Source organism: Gossypium hirsutum, chromosome D10 (genome assembly GCF_007990345.1).
Source record: "Gossypium hirsutum isolate 1008001.06 chromosome D10, Gossypium_hirsutum_v2.1, whole genome shotgun sequence".
In the NCBI taxonomy this organism is placed as follows: Eukaryota; Viridiplantae; Streptophyta; class Magnoliopsida; order Malvales; family Malvaceae; genus Gossypium; species Gossypium hirsutum.
Genome location: NC_053446.1, coordinates 63,504,190 through 63,521,797, shown reverse-complemented (window position 1 = coordinate 63,521,797; position 17,608 = coordinate 63,504,190). Strand labels below are relative to the sequence as shown.

The window sequence follows — 17,608 nt, the reverse complement described above, 5'->3', positions numbered from 1 at the left end:
TAGTCCTTTTGACTAAATTGAGTGCCCAAACGTCGAAATTTTCGAACGAAATTTTCTAGAAATCATTTTGTGAAATCATAGACCATAAAAATATAAGAAAAATAAAATTTTTCTCATCGGATTTGTGGTCCCGAAACCACTGTTCCGATAATCTTAAATTTGGGTCATTACAAAATATCTATATATATACCAGTATATAGCAACAAAAAACAAAAACGAAATTAAAAAAATACCTTTTTGAATACACGGTGGCCGGCGCGACGGCGGCCACGGCGATCATCGACCGAAATCCACGCCGGAGGTAGAGGGCCTTGAGAGAAAAAAGGGGAAGGATGTTTTTTTTTTTAAAGCTGGTTAAAATGATTTTTTTTTCAGATTTTTTAACTTAAATAGGCTCCTTAAACGACGTCGTTTTGGGCCTGAGCTTTAGGCACCAAAACGGCGTCGTTTTGATGTTATCCGACCTGAACCCGACCTGACTGCTCCAGGATCCGCGTGCTTTCACGGAGGGGCAAATTCTACTTCTAGCCACTTCGCTTTTTAATGTTTTCTCAATTAGTTTTTCATATTTTTAAATTTGTCCCTTTAATTTATTTCTGATATCAATTTAGTCCTATTTGAACGACGCCGTATTAGAGGAGAAGGGAAAATTTCCCTTCCAGCCCCTCTATGTTATTCGCGCATTCAAATCAATCACTCCTTTTTTATTTATTTCGAATCTGACCCAAATTTCCGTCTTTTAGTTCGATTTAGTCCTTTAAACTTGCTATTTTTTTAATTAATTAATAATATTATTATTACTATTATTATTGATATTATTTATATATTTCTATTTATATTTATGTAACAAGTTTAAAGATATTTTGGTTTTCCCATATATTTTTATTTATTTACTTATATGTTTTTTTATGATTTTTAAATTTTAGATTAATTCATTATTTTGTTAATAATAATATTATTATTTACTTATTATTATTGTTTATTTTAGTTTCAAACTTTGATGTATATATACGTACATTTTTTTATTTGTTATAAATATATATTTTTTATGCTTCACATTTTTACGTACATATACATATGTATATATACCCATATAGTTTAATTCACATACATATATATATGTATATATATATACTTATTTTTTTTAACTTATATACATGTCTATACATATCTATGTACATATTTTTAACTTTCATAAATATATATGCATACTTGAATATATATATACATATCTTATAATTTTTATATATGTACATACATATATCTTTGTTACATTTTTATTATTTTATTTATTTTATTTATTAACTTTTTTACGTTTTCATTATTATTTTAAAAGAATGTTCTAATTTTATTTGCTCATATACTTGTTATTTTGTATGCTATTGATTTGTCCTTTTATTTATTTTATTTTGTTGCTATAGCTCGTATTATTTATGCTCACATTATCGAATTTATTATCTTGTTACGCGTATTAATATCGAGTTTCATTTCTACTATTTCATGTTAGATTAATTTTATTCGATGTATAGATTATGATTTTTGAATAAGCAAAATCTCGTGTTTAGATTCGAGAAGGTCGTACCCTAACTTATTGGGTTTCGATTTTCATAATAAATCTAAATACACGAATCTTTTCAAACTCAAGTTTTAAAACGTCATTAAGACATAACAAAAAATTACTCAACAAGAATCATACTCGTTAAGGATCAATTTGCCACATTTCAAATCCTACATACACAAAAATATCATATAGTTAGAAATGAGTCCTCATCAGTCATCACAACCAACATATTAAGTATAAGGAGCTCAGCATTCATAAGTCTTGTAGGACCCCTTCAAAATAATAAATTTCCAAAGTACATATTTTAAGAATTAATTTATAATAAAAAATTTCCGTTTTGCACATCAGTATCTTGTTTTTCTTTTCCTTTTAATGATATAGCAAAGTAAAAGGCTCTTAATTAAGTAGAACAAACTTGACAATGGAACAGCATCAAATGCAGCATACTTATCATACTCACCTTCCAAAATTTGCAATTCAAGAATTGGTAAATTATACCAATAGTCACTGTAACTGACAAAACAATCACTCAAGTTTTATTAATTTAGTCACTTAACTTTTGAAAAATAATAAAAGAGTCCCCACTACTAATCATTTTCGGTTAGGTCTGTAACAGAGCTACCATTTTCTGTTAGACTTAATGGAAATATCATTTTCCATCCCTCTCCTATCCCTCTCCCTCTTCCTGCCATCCCTCCCCCTATCATAAGGCCCTTTATTTTTTTTTCAGACCTCCCCACCCTGCCCTCTCCCCCTCTTCCCCCTATTCCTTCTTCTCCATCATCCCCACCATCATCACCACCGTCGACGCTGTTACTACTCTGTTCCTTACATCAGATTGGTGCAGTGACATTTGTGGCTTATGAGTTTACATCAGATTGGTTAGAGTACATTTTACTTCAACCTAACCCAGATTTCCATTTTTATTTTCCTTCTCATCTATTACATGATTCATTCTTTTTCATTTTTGGCCTTTCTAAAGCAGTGAAAATAAACATAAGCTGGAAGCAATTATCATAATGCGAAATCGCGTTGCGCCGATTATTAGTTTAAATGCAAGCTTCCAACTTGCTTTAAAAAGGCAACTCTACTTCCACCAAGATCTAGTCTATACATATTTTTCCCCTGTTTTGTTCTTAAAATAGTTCACTTTCCAATGAGTTTCAAACTAGCAGGTGAGCTTCTATTTCAGCCGATAATGGTGATAGTCTTCTGATAAATCCATTTCTGCCAGGTTTTTGTTTTTAAAATTTTTTAATTGGTTGGCTTTCAGGGTATAAAAGGGAAATGGAGAAACCCTTCATTCTTCATTTTGTTTTTGGTGTTTTGTCTATTTTGGGCATTTCTTTGATGAATGTTGAATACCCTTACTTATATTTCGCCTGGACTCTTACTTATGGTACCCGTTCTATTCTTGGAGTTCCCCGGTAGGTTACTCTAATCTCTAAACTGTCCAATTTTGGAATTGTGTTTTGGGTTTTTGAAAGTAATGTGTTTTTTTATATATATATGTTTTTGGGTTTCTAAGAAAAAAAAAGTTTTGATTTTTTGTTATTGTGAAGGTTATCATTATCAATGGGCAGTTCCTTGGACCAAAACTTGATGTAGTGACTAATAACAACATTATCTTGAATCTCATTAACAAGCTTGACCAGCCTTTCTTGTTGACATGGTATACACTGGTTCTTCTCATTTTACACTTTGTTCTTTGCATATGAATCTAGGAAATGATGGAAGCATGAGTGAAGAAGATGAACCAAGTTACAACGAAGATGGAAATGGTTAGAAGTGCAAAGGCAAGAATGGATAGCCATGGAAGAGAATGAAGGACAATGTAGTTTGGCTTCTAATAGCAGTGGTGGTGGGGAAGATGGGGAGAGGGAGAGAAAATCAAAGTAGGGGAGGGATTGTGGGAAGAGGGAGGGATTGAAAATGGCATTTCCATTAAGTATATAACGGAAAATAGTAACTCATGTAACAGAAAATGGTTAGTGGTAACTATTTTGTTATATTTCGAAAATTGTGTGATTGAATTGAAACTTAAGTAAATGTTTTGTTAGCTATTCTAAAGTTGAATGATTGTTGATATAATTTACCAACAATTAAAGGCTTTGCACTTGAGTGAATGTTTTGTTACTTGTAAAAAATGTTCAACATGTTGTAGAGTTTTCTTTAGCCATTCACCTGTTACCGAATGATACTGCATACTACAAAAGTTATATATTTAATTTATTAGCTTTCAATTTTTTATTTATTTAAAATAAAAATTTTTACTTATATCAAAGTATACGAATCACACATACATAATTCATAATTTACTCAGGATTAAGACATGTCACACTATAAGTATCATTAGTGAATAAATTTATAAATAAATTTAGGATCTATTCTACTTAGATCTTGTCGTATGTGTTTTCAATCTAGTTAACCACATATATATATCTCTATTTTCATATAGATTTTTTAAAATTTTTAAAATTTTAAATTAATAAAAGTAAAAGTAAAATCACATTAATATTTAGGCTATTTTTAATTTGGGCTAAAAAATTTCTGATTTAACCCGTATTAAAGTTTTGAACTCTTATGAAGTTTTGATCTTTTCCTTCTTCTCTGTTAAAAATTCTAATAGTCATACTCAATAGCCATCGATGTTGTTGTTTGTGATAACCTTTCGTGTCGATTTCAAGACCAAAAAAGAGATGTCATCCTTCTCATTGTCTTCTACGGTTCATATTTCTCAGTAGTCCGTTCCAAATCTTTTAAAGTAATGACCAAAGCTTGGAACTACACTTTCTACAACTTTTTTTTTTAAATATCACTGTGCCAACTAGCACAACACCACCACCTAAATATATCTTTTTTTAAAATTTTAACGGTGTCGCCTAACATACTGGCGGCATTAAAAAAATAATTTTAAAAAAATATATATTTTAACTGGTGTCACCTGACAACAAAAATTTTTTGTTTTTGAAAATTTTCCAGTGCCGCCTAATAGAACCAACGACATCCATTAAAAAATATATTTTTGCGACATCCATTAAAATATATATTTTTTCTATTTTTCTCCATGTAAATACCTGTATTTTTCATGAATATTACGCAAAATATATTCTAGTGCCGCTTGACACAATGACAGCACCCAAAAAAAAATCTTTTTTAGAAAAAGTCAATCATTGTTTCAAGAGGCGAAGCCAAAAAGTATTTTTAGGGGGAACGAAATTAAATTTTAATTTTTAATAGTCTATATTTTTATAATTTTTAAATAATTAAATTAAATTTTTATCAGTTTTAGGAGGAGCCAAAGTGTAAGTTTACCTTTACTAATTTAAAATTTTAAAATTTTTAAATGGCCTAAATAGACAATTTTTCATTTTAAGGGGGTCGGACCCTTACCAGTCCCCTAGATACGCCACTGATTGTCTTATCGTTGGGGGGCAGTGTCGTTGGTGTGTCAAGTGGCACCGATAAACACTATGAATTTTAAGTCATTTTCGTATATAATTTTCATTTAAATTACTAAACCAATTAATAAAAATTCGAGAAGAATTTTTTTTCAAATATCAAATTGCCATATATAATATAACATTTAGAGGTTTTTTTTTCAATAAGGAACTATTTTTGTTTTAAATCATCATATTATCAATTTTTTTCAAATCTATGAGAAGTATTAAAAATATATTTCCACCTAAATAAAAAAATTAAAATTATTCTCTTAGCCAAATAAAAATATTTTTTTAATGGAAAAAAAAGGTAAATTACACCAACAGTCACTCAACTTTGAGATAGCTAACAAAACAGTCACTTAAGTTTCATTTCAGTCACTAACGTTATAAAAAATGACAAAATAGTCACCGATTAACAGTTCCCGTTAGTGTTTTAACGGCACAACTGATGTGGCCAGTTAACTTGCCACGTTGGATGTCTACAGTGGAAATCTACCCAATTTAAGAAGAAATTGCAAACCCTTAATAACAGAGAAGAGAAGAAGAAAAAGGAGAAGAGAAAAATTGGAGATGCCTGGAGTGATTCCAATTTGCTATTGTGGAAACCCAATCGGATTCCATCTAAGATCCAATTCTGATATCGTCCAATGGCAAAACTTTGTCCGTAACCGCTACCGTAAAAACCCTCTTTTGCTTCGCTAGAGCTCCCGACGCCGCCATCAAGAACGATTATATAGGCTTACTCCTTAACCATTGCAACAACGCTTCGGGTTCATGTAAAGCTATGGATTGCACCGGCAGTCGTTGTTCCAAAGGCACCTCCATCATCCTCCAGATATTTTTAGATTCCGATTTTTGTCTCCAACCCAGAGGCGACATCTTCACCGGCCAGTCTGTCTTCGACTGTATGATTGTCAGCTCGATCCCAATATTTTTCTGGAATCAAACAACTTACCTTCGATACCAATGGTTCCTACCCAATGACCCCAAATCTTTCTCTATTTTCATCCACCGTGACTTAGTCAAAAACAGTACCTCCTCCATTAAAATTGTTCTTCAAAGTTACTGCAAACAGGAAATAAACCAAATGAGGGAGAAAGTGGTTCAATACATTCCCAAATTAGTTTATGCAAAACCCGAAAAGGGTTTAAACAATGTAAAGGATGCATTTGATATCGCCATTGATGGAGTTTTGAAGAGAATTAAAGAGCAGGAGTAGTCAAATAGAAATGATGATATACATACATATGTATGTAGATTCTTTCTTTTTCATTTTTATTTTTTTGAATATTTTTCTATATACAATAATAATATATAACATGGTATATGGTTATTTATAAGTAATAATATATATTACACAAATGTAAAGTTTTTGTTGGGGAAGATAATGTATCAAGAGTTGCAAAGCATGTAAGAAAATTTCATCAAACATAAGTTTTTATATTTGAAAAAAATGGTGGAATGGGTTTCAGGGGTTATGTGTATTTGTGCAGATGACATAATTTGTCTGCAGTTTCAGTGGTAGCAATGAGAGACCATAACCCTCACTAGAGGCATCTCTATTTTTCTACTCCTCCTCTTCTTCTTCTTTTTCTCTTTTTAAACCCTGAATTGGTGCCGATAGGACTGTTAAATTAGTGGTAACCGGCCAGCTAAAAGGTTTTTATGCCATTATCTGCCATGTCATTTTGCCGTTACGTCTGTGACGAAAAATGGAAAAAAAATATTTTACCGATTTTTTAAAATTGAGTGATTGAAAGAAAACTAATCTAACTATTTTGTCAGCTACCCAAAATTGAGTTACTCGGAAAAAAAAAAAAGGTTAAAGACACAAAAATTTATCTTCAATTAAAGAGTCAAAGTACTCTTATTAAGTAAGACTTAAAAAAAAAATCAGACTTTTTTCCAAAAAGAAAATCGCAAAAGCGGAAAGAGAATGGCGACGAGAGAGTGGAACCCATTGGATTTCGACATCGGAGAAGAAGAAGACGAAGAAGGAACGCCATCGCCGTCATCGATATCGCCGCCGCTTCAGTACTTCGACAGAGATCGCCACGTGGCGTTCTTGGAGATGATGTACAATTTGATGCCCCATCACTATCAATCGCAGGAGATCAATCGCCTCACTCTTGCATTTTTCACTATCTCTGGCCTTCATCTCCTCCGAGCCTTAGATCGCGTAAGCTTTTAATTGTTCTGTATTTAGAATTTGTTTTTTTAGAAATTTTAGGTTAAGGATTTAGTAGGAATTCTGATTTGAAGTTAAAATAGCTAAATTTGAGTTCATTACAAAGTAATCATTCATTTTACTTAGTAAAATTTTAATTTTTAGTTTATGAAAATTTTGATTGATTGCAATAGCGAATTAGCTTCATTTATACATTCAACAAAAGTACTAATAGTTTTAGAATTTTTTATATTAATTTTCTTATGTTAATCATCTTTTCTAGTGAATTAGTAAGTAAAAGAATCCTCATTCTTAAGACAATTTGATTATAAATGGAACCGCTTAATTAGACGTACTTGAAAAAAACGGAACTTTTTGAAGTATTTGTTGATTCTGGTTTGCGTATGTTTTAGGTTGATAAGGACAGAGTTGCCGATTGGGTTTTATCATTTCAAGCTCATCCGAGAAGTCGAGCCGAATTGAAAATTGGTTTGGCCATTTGCTTAAAAATGTTGTTTTATTTTTGTTCTGTTTTGATGCTCCATTGTGCTTTTGATATATAGAAGGAAGATATTTCCTAAAAGGAAATCTGATTTTCGTGTAGGTCAATTTTATGGATTTCATGGTTCTAGAACTTCACAGTTCCCTCCAGATGAAAACGGGGTTTGAGAAAAATCACTGTATTACCGTTTTGTTATTATTTTCTTGATTGTTTAGTTTAATCTTTTATTCTGATTTCTGCACGCAGGTTTCAGCTCGTAATGCTGGTCACTTGGCAAGCACGTATTGCGCTCTAGCCATACTAAAGACAGTTGGCTTTAATCTCTTGACCATAGACAAAGAATCAATATTGATATCATTGAGGAATCTTCAACAGCCTGATGGAAGGTATGCTTCAACGTATTGTTCTCAAATCCTATGACAGAAAAAAATCTGCTTTTGATGCTTTGTAGTGATTTCTATTAATTGATTATTTTTGTTAAAGCCCATCTATGCATATTGTTTACAAGGACAATCAGTATATCTTGACAATTTTATTGTGCATGACCAAAGAAAAGAAAGGGAAAGGAAAACATGTCATTTAAACCAATTTGTTGTTTCTTCTTCCTTTTGAATTTTCATGTGATAGATCTTGTACATCTATGCATGAAACTGATTTTTTTTTTTAAATCTTGCAGTTTTATGCCAGTGGATGTTGGTGCCGAGACAGATCTTCGATTTGTATATTGTGCTGGTAAGAACTGAAAGCATTACCCAGTTACAATTTGATATATATCATTTCAAATTCTCCATAATGAAATCTCGGTTTAGCTAATTGATGTATCAGCTGCTATCTGTTTTATGCTGGAGGATTGGAGTGGCATGGATAGGGAGAAAGCCAAGGAATACATTTTAAAATGCCAGGTGTGCCTGCATTGAACTGCTCAATTATCAAAGCTTTAATTTTATCTTTATGTCCTGCATATGTTATGCCTTATATACTGAAGTAGACATGATTTTGTTCTTTCAGTCTTATGATGGTGGTTTTGGCTTGATGCCTGGTTTAGAATCACATGGTGAGTTAAATAATATCTCATCTAATTACTGGTTTATGTTCTGTCAACTTTGTGTATCTAGAGCAGGTGTGATCACTGTTTTGTTGCTACTTTCTTGTTGCTCATAGTTGTCATTGATTTTTAAACAAAGTCTGCTGAGCATGAGTTTTCATACTTAACTGATGCCAGTTAATTTTTCTCCTCAAACTACTTTTATCAAATTATCATATTGCTGAATATTATTTGCTGGTGGATTTATATTTTACTAGGAAAAGTTTCTTTATGAAACAGATCCGGTCCATATTTCTTTAGTTCGTGATTCTGTTCGGTTCAATGATAATACCAACAACAAAATCTTTTTGATGCAGGAGGTGGTACATATTGTGCTGTGGCATCTCTTCGGTTAATGGGGTACATTGAAGATGATCTTCTGTCAAAAACTGTAACATCTTCCATCATAAATGTGCCGTTATTGCTGGATTGGTGTATGCAGGTTTACTTCTATCATTTAGTATATCATTTACCATGCCGGGAAGATTTAGTTTTTAGCTTAATATATAGAAGTTGACAATGGACCCCGAAAAGGCCGTTTTAAGAGCTTAAAAGTGCTAATAGCATAGCAAAACTTGATTTTTGAATTGCGTGTTAAGTAACGTACTGCCTTCTTTTTGCCCCAAGAATGAACTCATCCTCTCTCTTTTCCTTTCTTCTCTCAACAGAGGCAGGCCATTGATGGTGGATTTCAAGGCAGAGCCAATAAATCTAGTGATACATGCTATGCATTTTGGTAAGCATAAGGAAAACATTTATTTATGTCATGGTATAAACTACCTTTATTTTGATGAAATGATATTCTTGTGAAGGATTGGGGCAGTCTTGAGGATCTTAGGGGGCTACAAATTCATTGACAAGATTGCTCTACACAGATTTTTGCTGACTTGTCAGTCTGAGGTGCTGATACTACATCTTAACACTTGATCAAAATTTAGCATGTATTCAAAAGATCCCTCATCTAAATATCGTTTCATGGGTTGTTTACTCGTTTGTCAAAACATGCCATTTGCATTTAAATTTTAAGTAATGGAATAGCCTCATGATCCATAGAAGGAAAGAAACTGCTTGCTTGAGATTTAAGGCAATCTGAATTGTTATTGATATTATAACCCTTCTGTCTCTCGAGATTTTTATCGATCAGACTGTCAATTATATTCGTTTTGCTAATCTTATTCGTATCAGTTCGGAGGTTTCAGCAAGTATCCCAGGGACCTACCTGATATATATCATGCCTACTACGGATATACTGCATTCAGCCTTTTGGAAGAGCCTGGCTTGAATCCACTCTGTGCTGAACTTGGGATGACTGATCTTACTGCCATAGGTATAATTTAGCACCTTTTTTTTTTTTCACTTCATTGTGTTTGCAGTTCATGTACCTTGAATTCCATTGCACCTTTGATAGTGCACACCGTGTTTACATATTGGACTTGGTAGTTTGTGTTCATCTTTTCTTGTTTTTCGATTCTAAAACCTATTGGTTTGTATCCATGGAGTGAAGCTATATGCGGTTAAGCAAACTTGAACTCGGTAGTTATTTTTACTACATTCAATAAGTAAAGCTCAGAGGATGGCGAAATCCACATATTAAAATTGTAACTTTGTATAATAAGTCATCCCTAATTAGTTCGATATTTGATCACATTGCTCATCCTTCATAATATCCCGCATTGTCACATATGCATCTCTCATCCACGGCCGTAATCTCTTAGGTTGAACCTGTTGGTGTTATTGCTTTCATTCATATTTCACATTAGTTATTAGTGCAATTTCATTATCTTTTCTAGATAGATCAAAGGTGTTGCATCACTGCACTGATCATCTTTGATCTGTCCAATTTTCCAACCTTCTTACCATAAAAAGACAATGACAAAGGCTTTAGTGCTGTGAGAAGTCATTCTCGCCACATGGAACCCTTGATGTGGTGAAAAGACATACTCACCACACGGTTTTTTTTTTTTTTTTATAAACTCACCACACGGTTTCTATTGGTATGTATTGGGGGTAAAAGAGGCCTTTTTACTAGTTGTTAGATTGTATGTTGTTTCCTTTATTCAAAAAATAGGTAAATCACACGTTATCCTCTTCAATGAGAGAGTAAACCGGTTCTATTAAAAATTTCATTAATTTCTACCATTAAAAATTAGTCCTTGTGACGCGTAATTGTTTGGTTATTTTGTCAGTCACATTAGTTTTTAACAGTAGAAATTGATGAAATTTTTAATGAAAAAAATATCAATTTGCTCTTTGATATTTTTTGGATAGAGGGGCAAAATGTAATTTGACACCTAATATCATGATACTTTTATGTATGTATTGGTTTTAAGATGAAATGTATGGATCGTATCAGATTGTATTGGTCATTAATAACATATTGAAGACGTTTGATGGAAAAAGAAGAAAAAAGAGCATGAATTGATGATTGTGAGGAGGAATTGGGGTAAAAAAGAAGGTGGGATGCCAAATTGGTAATGATATTTGAAGGTGGGTTTGCTTTATTGTCACTGTTGCCCACTTACATGGTACATTCACGGGCAATTTCATTGCTTTGTCGTTTTGGAAACAGCCCAACCTTATGATATTTGTATTTCTTTTTACTTAGGGTAATTCAGATCTAGTGTCAGCTCCAGTCGATACATGATATTGGTGTGGATTATGATCTGGTTTTTCAAAATGTAAAAATAAAATTAATTATATTTTATAAGGTATATGTTTATATCGCACGTTTATCAAAATCCAATTTTGACCCAATGGAAACTAGTCAGTTCAATTGGGAATTGATGGTATCTCCAATTCAATCCAAAATAGAATTCATTAACTTCAAAAAAGATTTTTTTTTATAAATTTGAAAATTATGAAATTTTTTATTCTTGACTTTTTTTATATATTAAAAAATATGCATTGAACCAAATATGTGTTAATTATTTATTATATTTAATATTTACATAATATATAAAATTAATTTATATTTTAATTAACCCGATTGAAGGGACTAAACCAATAGATCAAAACTAATATCAGTTTAATTTCTGGTCTATTTTTTATTCAATCTATATACCACTTCCATTTTCATTTTTCAAATTTTTTTATCAGATGGTCATTATCACACTATGTACCCATTTTTCTAAATTTTTCTAAATGGAGTAAACAATTATCAAATAATCATCCATGTCAAGATTAACAATAAATGTTTCTAAAAACGCCATGGAGAGTAAGATTGTATTTTTTTCCTCTTTAGTTTTTATACGTTAAATTAAAAATAAATTGTTTTTTTATTAAAAAATTTATCTATTTTTACATTTAAAAATTAATCATTGTACATAAGAATAAAGTACACGTGATACGTAACTTGTAATTGACTTGTAATTATTTGATTGTTTCGTTAATCACAATGAAAATAAAATTATCAATTTACTTTTTGATACAACGTTCATATTTTTTTTTGTAATAAGAGTAAAATGTAATTTACTCCTACACGTTTTCAGATTAAATCAATTCCCTAAATTACTCCACATTGACAATTTTAAATACAAATTTTGTTAAAAAAAAAACTAATACTAACAATAATAAACATCCAAAGAAATTTAGAACGCAAATCTGAATAAAGAACATCGGTAAAATGAATTCATTCATAGAAATGAATACAAAGTACCAAACAGCTAAGGAGACAATGGAGATTGAAATAAAAACAAAAAACCCCACTAATCCCCCTCCAACTAAAAAAAATGGGAATTTTTAGTTTTAAATTTTGGTTGGTCACAAAAAAAAAAACTCTAAAAATATTGTTAATTTAAATGGAAATTGCCATTGCTGGTGAAGAAGAGGAAGAAGAAGAAGAACGAAGAGGAAAAGTTACCTTTGATTCTGATTTTTCAAACCCTGTTTTCTTTGTTCTTATCAACAATGATAGTGATAAATGACCCATCTTCTTCATCTTTAAGATGCTTCAATGTAGGAGAAAGATGACTATCACTACCTCCATTGTTATGAACTTGTCCCACGAATGTCATCTTCCTACGAAGTTTCTCTTCAGCTTCTTGTAAGAACTTGAACTTTGGGGGAGGTGATGACGATGGTGGCATCATTAAACTATTTAAATCTGCAAACGAAGTTGATTCAAACAAAGGGTTGTTGAATCCATGGCGACTATAACATGAAGCTTCTAATGGTGTGAGTGGAGGTGTTAAAAATGGTGGTGAAGCAAGTGGGGTTAAATATGGTGTTTCAACATTCAACAATACATCACTTAAACTCCTCCCTTTCTTGGATTTACCTTCTTCTGATTCTAAATCTTCTTTTGTTTCTTCAATGATTGTGAATAATAACCTTCTTGGACCTATCACATCATCATCACCATCCTCATCATGTTCAGCATCATCATCGTCAACACCATCATCAAAGGGCTTGAAGAACAAATCTTGGTCTTGTTGTTGATCTTGGAATCTGATTTCTTGAGGATTCAAAGCTGTCTTCTTCCAACAAAACATATAAAAGAGCTCACTTGCTGGATTGTTGTAATCATTTTCAATATCCCTTGTGCTTGTTAATCTCTTCTTCCACCATAACAAGTAATATAACTCAATAATCAAAGCTAAAAAAAGGCAACAAAATACTATGCTTAAACCAAGCCCTACACTGCTCAAAGATTTCATTTTTCACATCACAAAATCAAACCAAAAAGAACACCCATTCATTAATCCAACAAATGAAGAAAATAAAAAACCCAGAATGCAATAAGAAGTTAAAGATATGAACTTTGACCAGAAAGATGAAACATCACTGCCCACAAAGTGAGTTAAATGATATCAAAGCTTTCAATTTTCTAACTTTTCCTTTTTTTGGCATCAAAAGCATTAGAATAGAAACATAGCCTTCAGCTTTTTTACCTGCAAAAATAATAGTGTTTGCTCTAAATTCTAAAACCCTTTTGTTAAAAATAAAATAATTAATTAATTTAATCTAAAAGGTTATCTCTTTTCACTGAAAATCACACTATTTTAATCATTAAGATGATTATGAAAAAAAAACTTTTTTTAAAAGAAAAACAGTATTTTTATTAAAAAAATAAAGTAGGAAAAAAAAAACAAAAAACAAAAACCACATGAACCTCTGAACCACGTACGTACTTTTGTAGATAACTACAATATTTTCTCTAAAAAGTTATCCGAAAAATATATTATAATTTTAATGGTTTTTATTTCAATATTGTGATTCTTTTTATCAAAATAAGTGTTATTATCTTTTTTAATACATTTTTAATGTTATCTTTATATTTATGGGTGTTGAACTTTAATTATTCTCCTCTCATTGGGATTTATGTAAATTTTTTTAGAATTTAAATCTAAAATAATATTTGAATAGAGTATCGAGGTATTTTTAAAAATTTTAAAGTGTGAATTGCAATCGTTAAATCATTATCTGAATAGGGAAATAAAAATTTGTCATCCATAAATATCGAGATCATGTTATTAACGAAGGCCTAACCCTAAATCCAATAAATAGGCATTCTCATTTAAGTTGAATAGTATCCTACATGTAGCTTTGAAGGTAGTAATAATAGAGGATTTTCTAGTGACTTGATATTTATTGGTGTCGATTTACTTGGATCAATACACAAATAAATACCTGGCTAAAATTCACTACTTAGAACCTAACATCTATGGATATTGAGGTTCTACGTACTATACTACAATACTTTTCTTCTAATATATAGGCACGAATTTTATGGTGATTTAACCAAAACTTGATACTCATGAGCATCGAGTAGACCTGTCCAAAGGTCGGGTAGTCTTCCCAGCTTAATAAGTCCAACCCAACTAGGGTTGAGCTTGAACAAAGATTTTTACACCTCAGACCAACTCGGTCTGACCCAAATTCAATTTAAATAATAAATTTTTAAAACAATTATTATTTAATTTATAAACGTATATAAAATATCAATTAAAAATGTAATTCTTAATAATCTATTTTTTTGAATAGTGAAATGAATTTTTTTGGTAAGTCGGTTTGGTCTAAAATCGAGTCTAAGCTTAAATTTTTTTTAAAAAAATTTTGAGTCCCGACACGGCCTGGCTCATAAACACCTCTAATAACGAGGTGGCCCTCAAAATTATTACTATATTCAAGTAAAGTTGAAAATGATTTTTTTTTCTATATAGCCATAGTATGACGACTCATTAACTTTATAATATAAATTACTTTAACTTTTACGTATTATTATTTAATTTCTTTTATGGAACATATTATTAATTTATATTAGATAGAGATTAAGTATATAATGTTCTAACGCATACATTAAAAACATTTTAAAATTTTCATGTCTAAAATATTAATAAAAATTACTAAAAATTAAATAAAAGAAAATATTTTTCTAACAAAATTATAAAAAATATATATTAATTGACCTAATCAAATTTAGATTATCCAATTATAAATATGGATAAATTTAATATAAACTTATCGATTAAGTTTTAACTCAAATAGCATTAATATTACTGTCAGTGCAAGAAGACGTAGTTCGAGTGCGCTGAAGCGCTTGGAAAATTCGACCCACTTCATAAAATATTGGAAAATTCAATATTAAAAATATATAAAATTAAAAAACATAAAAAAAATGGGCCACAAGGGAAAAGATAAAAGAAGAGAGAGGAGCAAAATTGATTTGTAATTATATGGTTGAGAGGTCGCTGGCTTCGAGGGATCCTCACATGGCTTCACAATAAAAGGGACAGTAACCTCTCATTGGCCTTTCATTTCTTCCTTTTTACTTTTCTACCCCTTTCCGAACTTATTGTTTAGGATTGCATTTATTTATTTTACAAGGGTTATTTCGTAAAAACGAAGTGGATTGAATTTATTATAGGTTCATACATTCCCTAGTTACCTGGAATTCAATTTCATTATTTCCCCTTCAATTATGTAACAATTATATTTATAAAAACTTTGATATACTATTATGTATGTATATTTTTTTCGGGTTTTTTACCCAAATAGTATAGAAAAAAAATACTGAAATAGGATGTCAGAAAAAAAATTTACCAAAATAGGTTACTTTTTTCATTGGAGCCTATTAATAGGCGCCAATGAATAAAATAATAATAATTTTTTTTGAATAAAATATTTTTTTATATTTTTTTAATAATTTTTTTAAAAAAATACGGGTCAAAATACGGTCAACGAGTCAGGTCGGGTCGGGTGGCGCCTATCAGGTAGGCGCCAATGAAGGTGCCTTATAGAGAGGCGCCAATGAAATTTATGTTATAAATTTTTGTGTTTGTAATTATTTAACATTTAATTTTTTAGTAATAAATTACAAAATTACTAATAAGTTACTAATAAATTTATAACATAATCCTAAATTACTAACAAATTAATTATAAAATAATTACAATATTCATACAAAAAATTACAATATTACAATATATCCCGACATTACAATATTCATACAAAATTATAATATTACAATATTCATACAAAAAAATTGCAATATTCATACAAAATTATAATATTACAATATTCATACAAAAAATTACAATATTCATGCTAAATATAGATAATCTATAATTAATAATTAATAACAAAAAATATTGCAATTTTATATGAATATTGTAATATTGTAATTTTGTGTGAATATTGTAATGTCGGGATATATTGTAATATTGTAATTTTTTGTATGAATATTGAAATTATTTTATAATTAATTTGTTAGTAATTTAGGATTATGTTATAAATTTATTAGTAACTTATTAGTAATTTTGTAATTTATTACTAATAAATTAAATTTTAAATAATTACAAACACAAAAATTTATAACATAATCCTAAATTTATAACATAATCCTAAATTTTAAATAATTTGTATGAACATTGTAATATTGTAATTTTGTATGAATATTGTAATGTCGGGATATATTGTAATATTGTAATTTTTTGTATGAATATTGTAATTATTTTATAATTAATTTGTTAGTAATTTAGGATTATGTTATAAATTTATTAGTATAACTTATTAGTAATTTTGTAATTTATTACTAATAAATTGAATTTTAAATAATTACAAACACAAAAATTTATAACATAATCCTAAATTTATAACATAACCCTAAACCCGAAAAAATCAGAGCATTGGCGCCTCCCAGATAGGCACCACCATTGGCGCCTCCCAAATAGGCGCCAATACTATGTATTATACGGGTTATATACTGACCCGGGAAAGTATAAAATTATATTTTATTCAAAAAAAAATTATTATTATTTTATTCATTGGCGCCTATCTAATAGGCTTCAATTAAAAAGTAACCTATTTTGGTAAATTTTTTTTTAACATCCTATTTCAGTATTTTTTTCTATACTATTTGGGTAAAAAACCCATTTTTTTCATATAAAAATTAAAAATTCTCAAAATAATATAATTTATTTTGTAAAATAATGTTATTTTAGTTTTCAATGTTCGATAATTTTAATGTTTTTTTTCCACGACTTGCATCTAAAATCTTATTTAAAAGATATCAAGTTTTTTTTCGTAATGTAAATTAAATTATTATATGATGTGATTAATAATGAGGCATATAATATGATAATTAAATTAAAATGTTAAATAATGTAATTAATTTAAGTTAATAATAGGTCCCATAATTATAGGTTAATAATTAAATAAATATTTTGGAACTTAAAACAACTATCTCAAAACTCAACGTTTTAATATATACTCCTCGACCTTCTTTTATATAATAATGATATATATATATATGATTGTTGCATGTAATTATATTATTTTGTGATTTCTGTTAAGATTTTAGTTTTAGATTTTAATTATAATTTAATGCATGATGTTTAAAATTGTTTATTAT

The 17,608-nt window shown here is 29.8% G+C and overlaps 2 protein-coding genes and 1 long non-coding RNA gene across 5 annotated transcripts; 2 read left to right on the top strand and 1 right to left on the bottom strand.

Moving 5' to 3' along the window:
- The first annotated feature begins 2,160 nt into the window (after positions 1–2,160).
- Positions 2,161–3,605, top strand: LOC107938190 (uncharacterized). Of its 2 annotated transcripts, none has more exons than XR_001694845.2 (3): positions 2,161–2,736; positions 2,835–2,988; positions 3,286–3,605. It is a non-coding gene; the product is annotated as an uncharacterized lncRNA (long non-coding RNA). The 2 variants fall into 2 exon arrangements; XR_005919869.1 differs by having other exon boundaries at positions 2,215–2,736; positions 3,124–3,605.
- A 3,257-nt stretch (positions 3,606–6,862) lies between these two features.
- On the top strand, positions 6,863–10,207 carry LOC107938172 (geranylgeranyl transferase type-1 subunit beta). 2 transcript variants are annotated; one of them, XM_016871257.2, is made up of 11 exons: positions 6,863–7,183; positions 7,585–7,660; positions 7,776–7,834; positions 7,920–8,059; positions 8,350–8,405; positions 8,499–8,575; positions 8,682–8,727; positions 9,075–9,199; positions 9,426–9,493; positions 9,570–9,657; positions 9,943–10,207. In XM_016871257.2, exons 1-11 carry the CDS (start codon positions 6,941–6,943, stop codon positions 10,093–10,095), a joined length of 1,131 nt encoding a protein of 376 aa, XP_016726746.1. In that variant the 5' UTR covers positions 6,863–6,940; the 3' UTR covers positions 10,096–10,207. The 2 variants fall into 2 exon arrangements, with proteins under 2 accessions (XP_016726746.1, XP_040959515.1); XM_041103581.1 differs by having other exon boundaries at positions 6,874–7,183; positions 9,581–9,657.
- A 2,151-nt stretch (positions 10,208–12,358) lies between these two features.
- Positions 12,359–13,681, bottom strand: LOC107938180 (uncharacterized). The gene has a single exon (XM_016871264.2). The coding sequence runs from the start codon at positions 13,410–13,412 to the stop codon at positions 12,633–12,635; it is 780 nt and encodes a 259-aa protein (XP_016726753.1). The 5' UTR covers positions 13,413–13,681; the 3' UTR covers positions 12,359–12,632.
- Between the last annotated feature and the right edge of the window lie 3,927 nt (positions 13,682–17,608).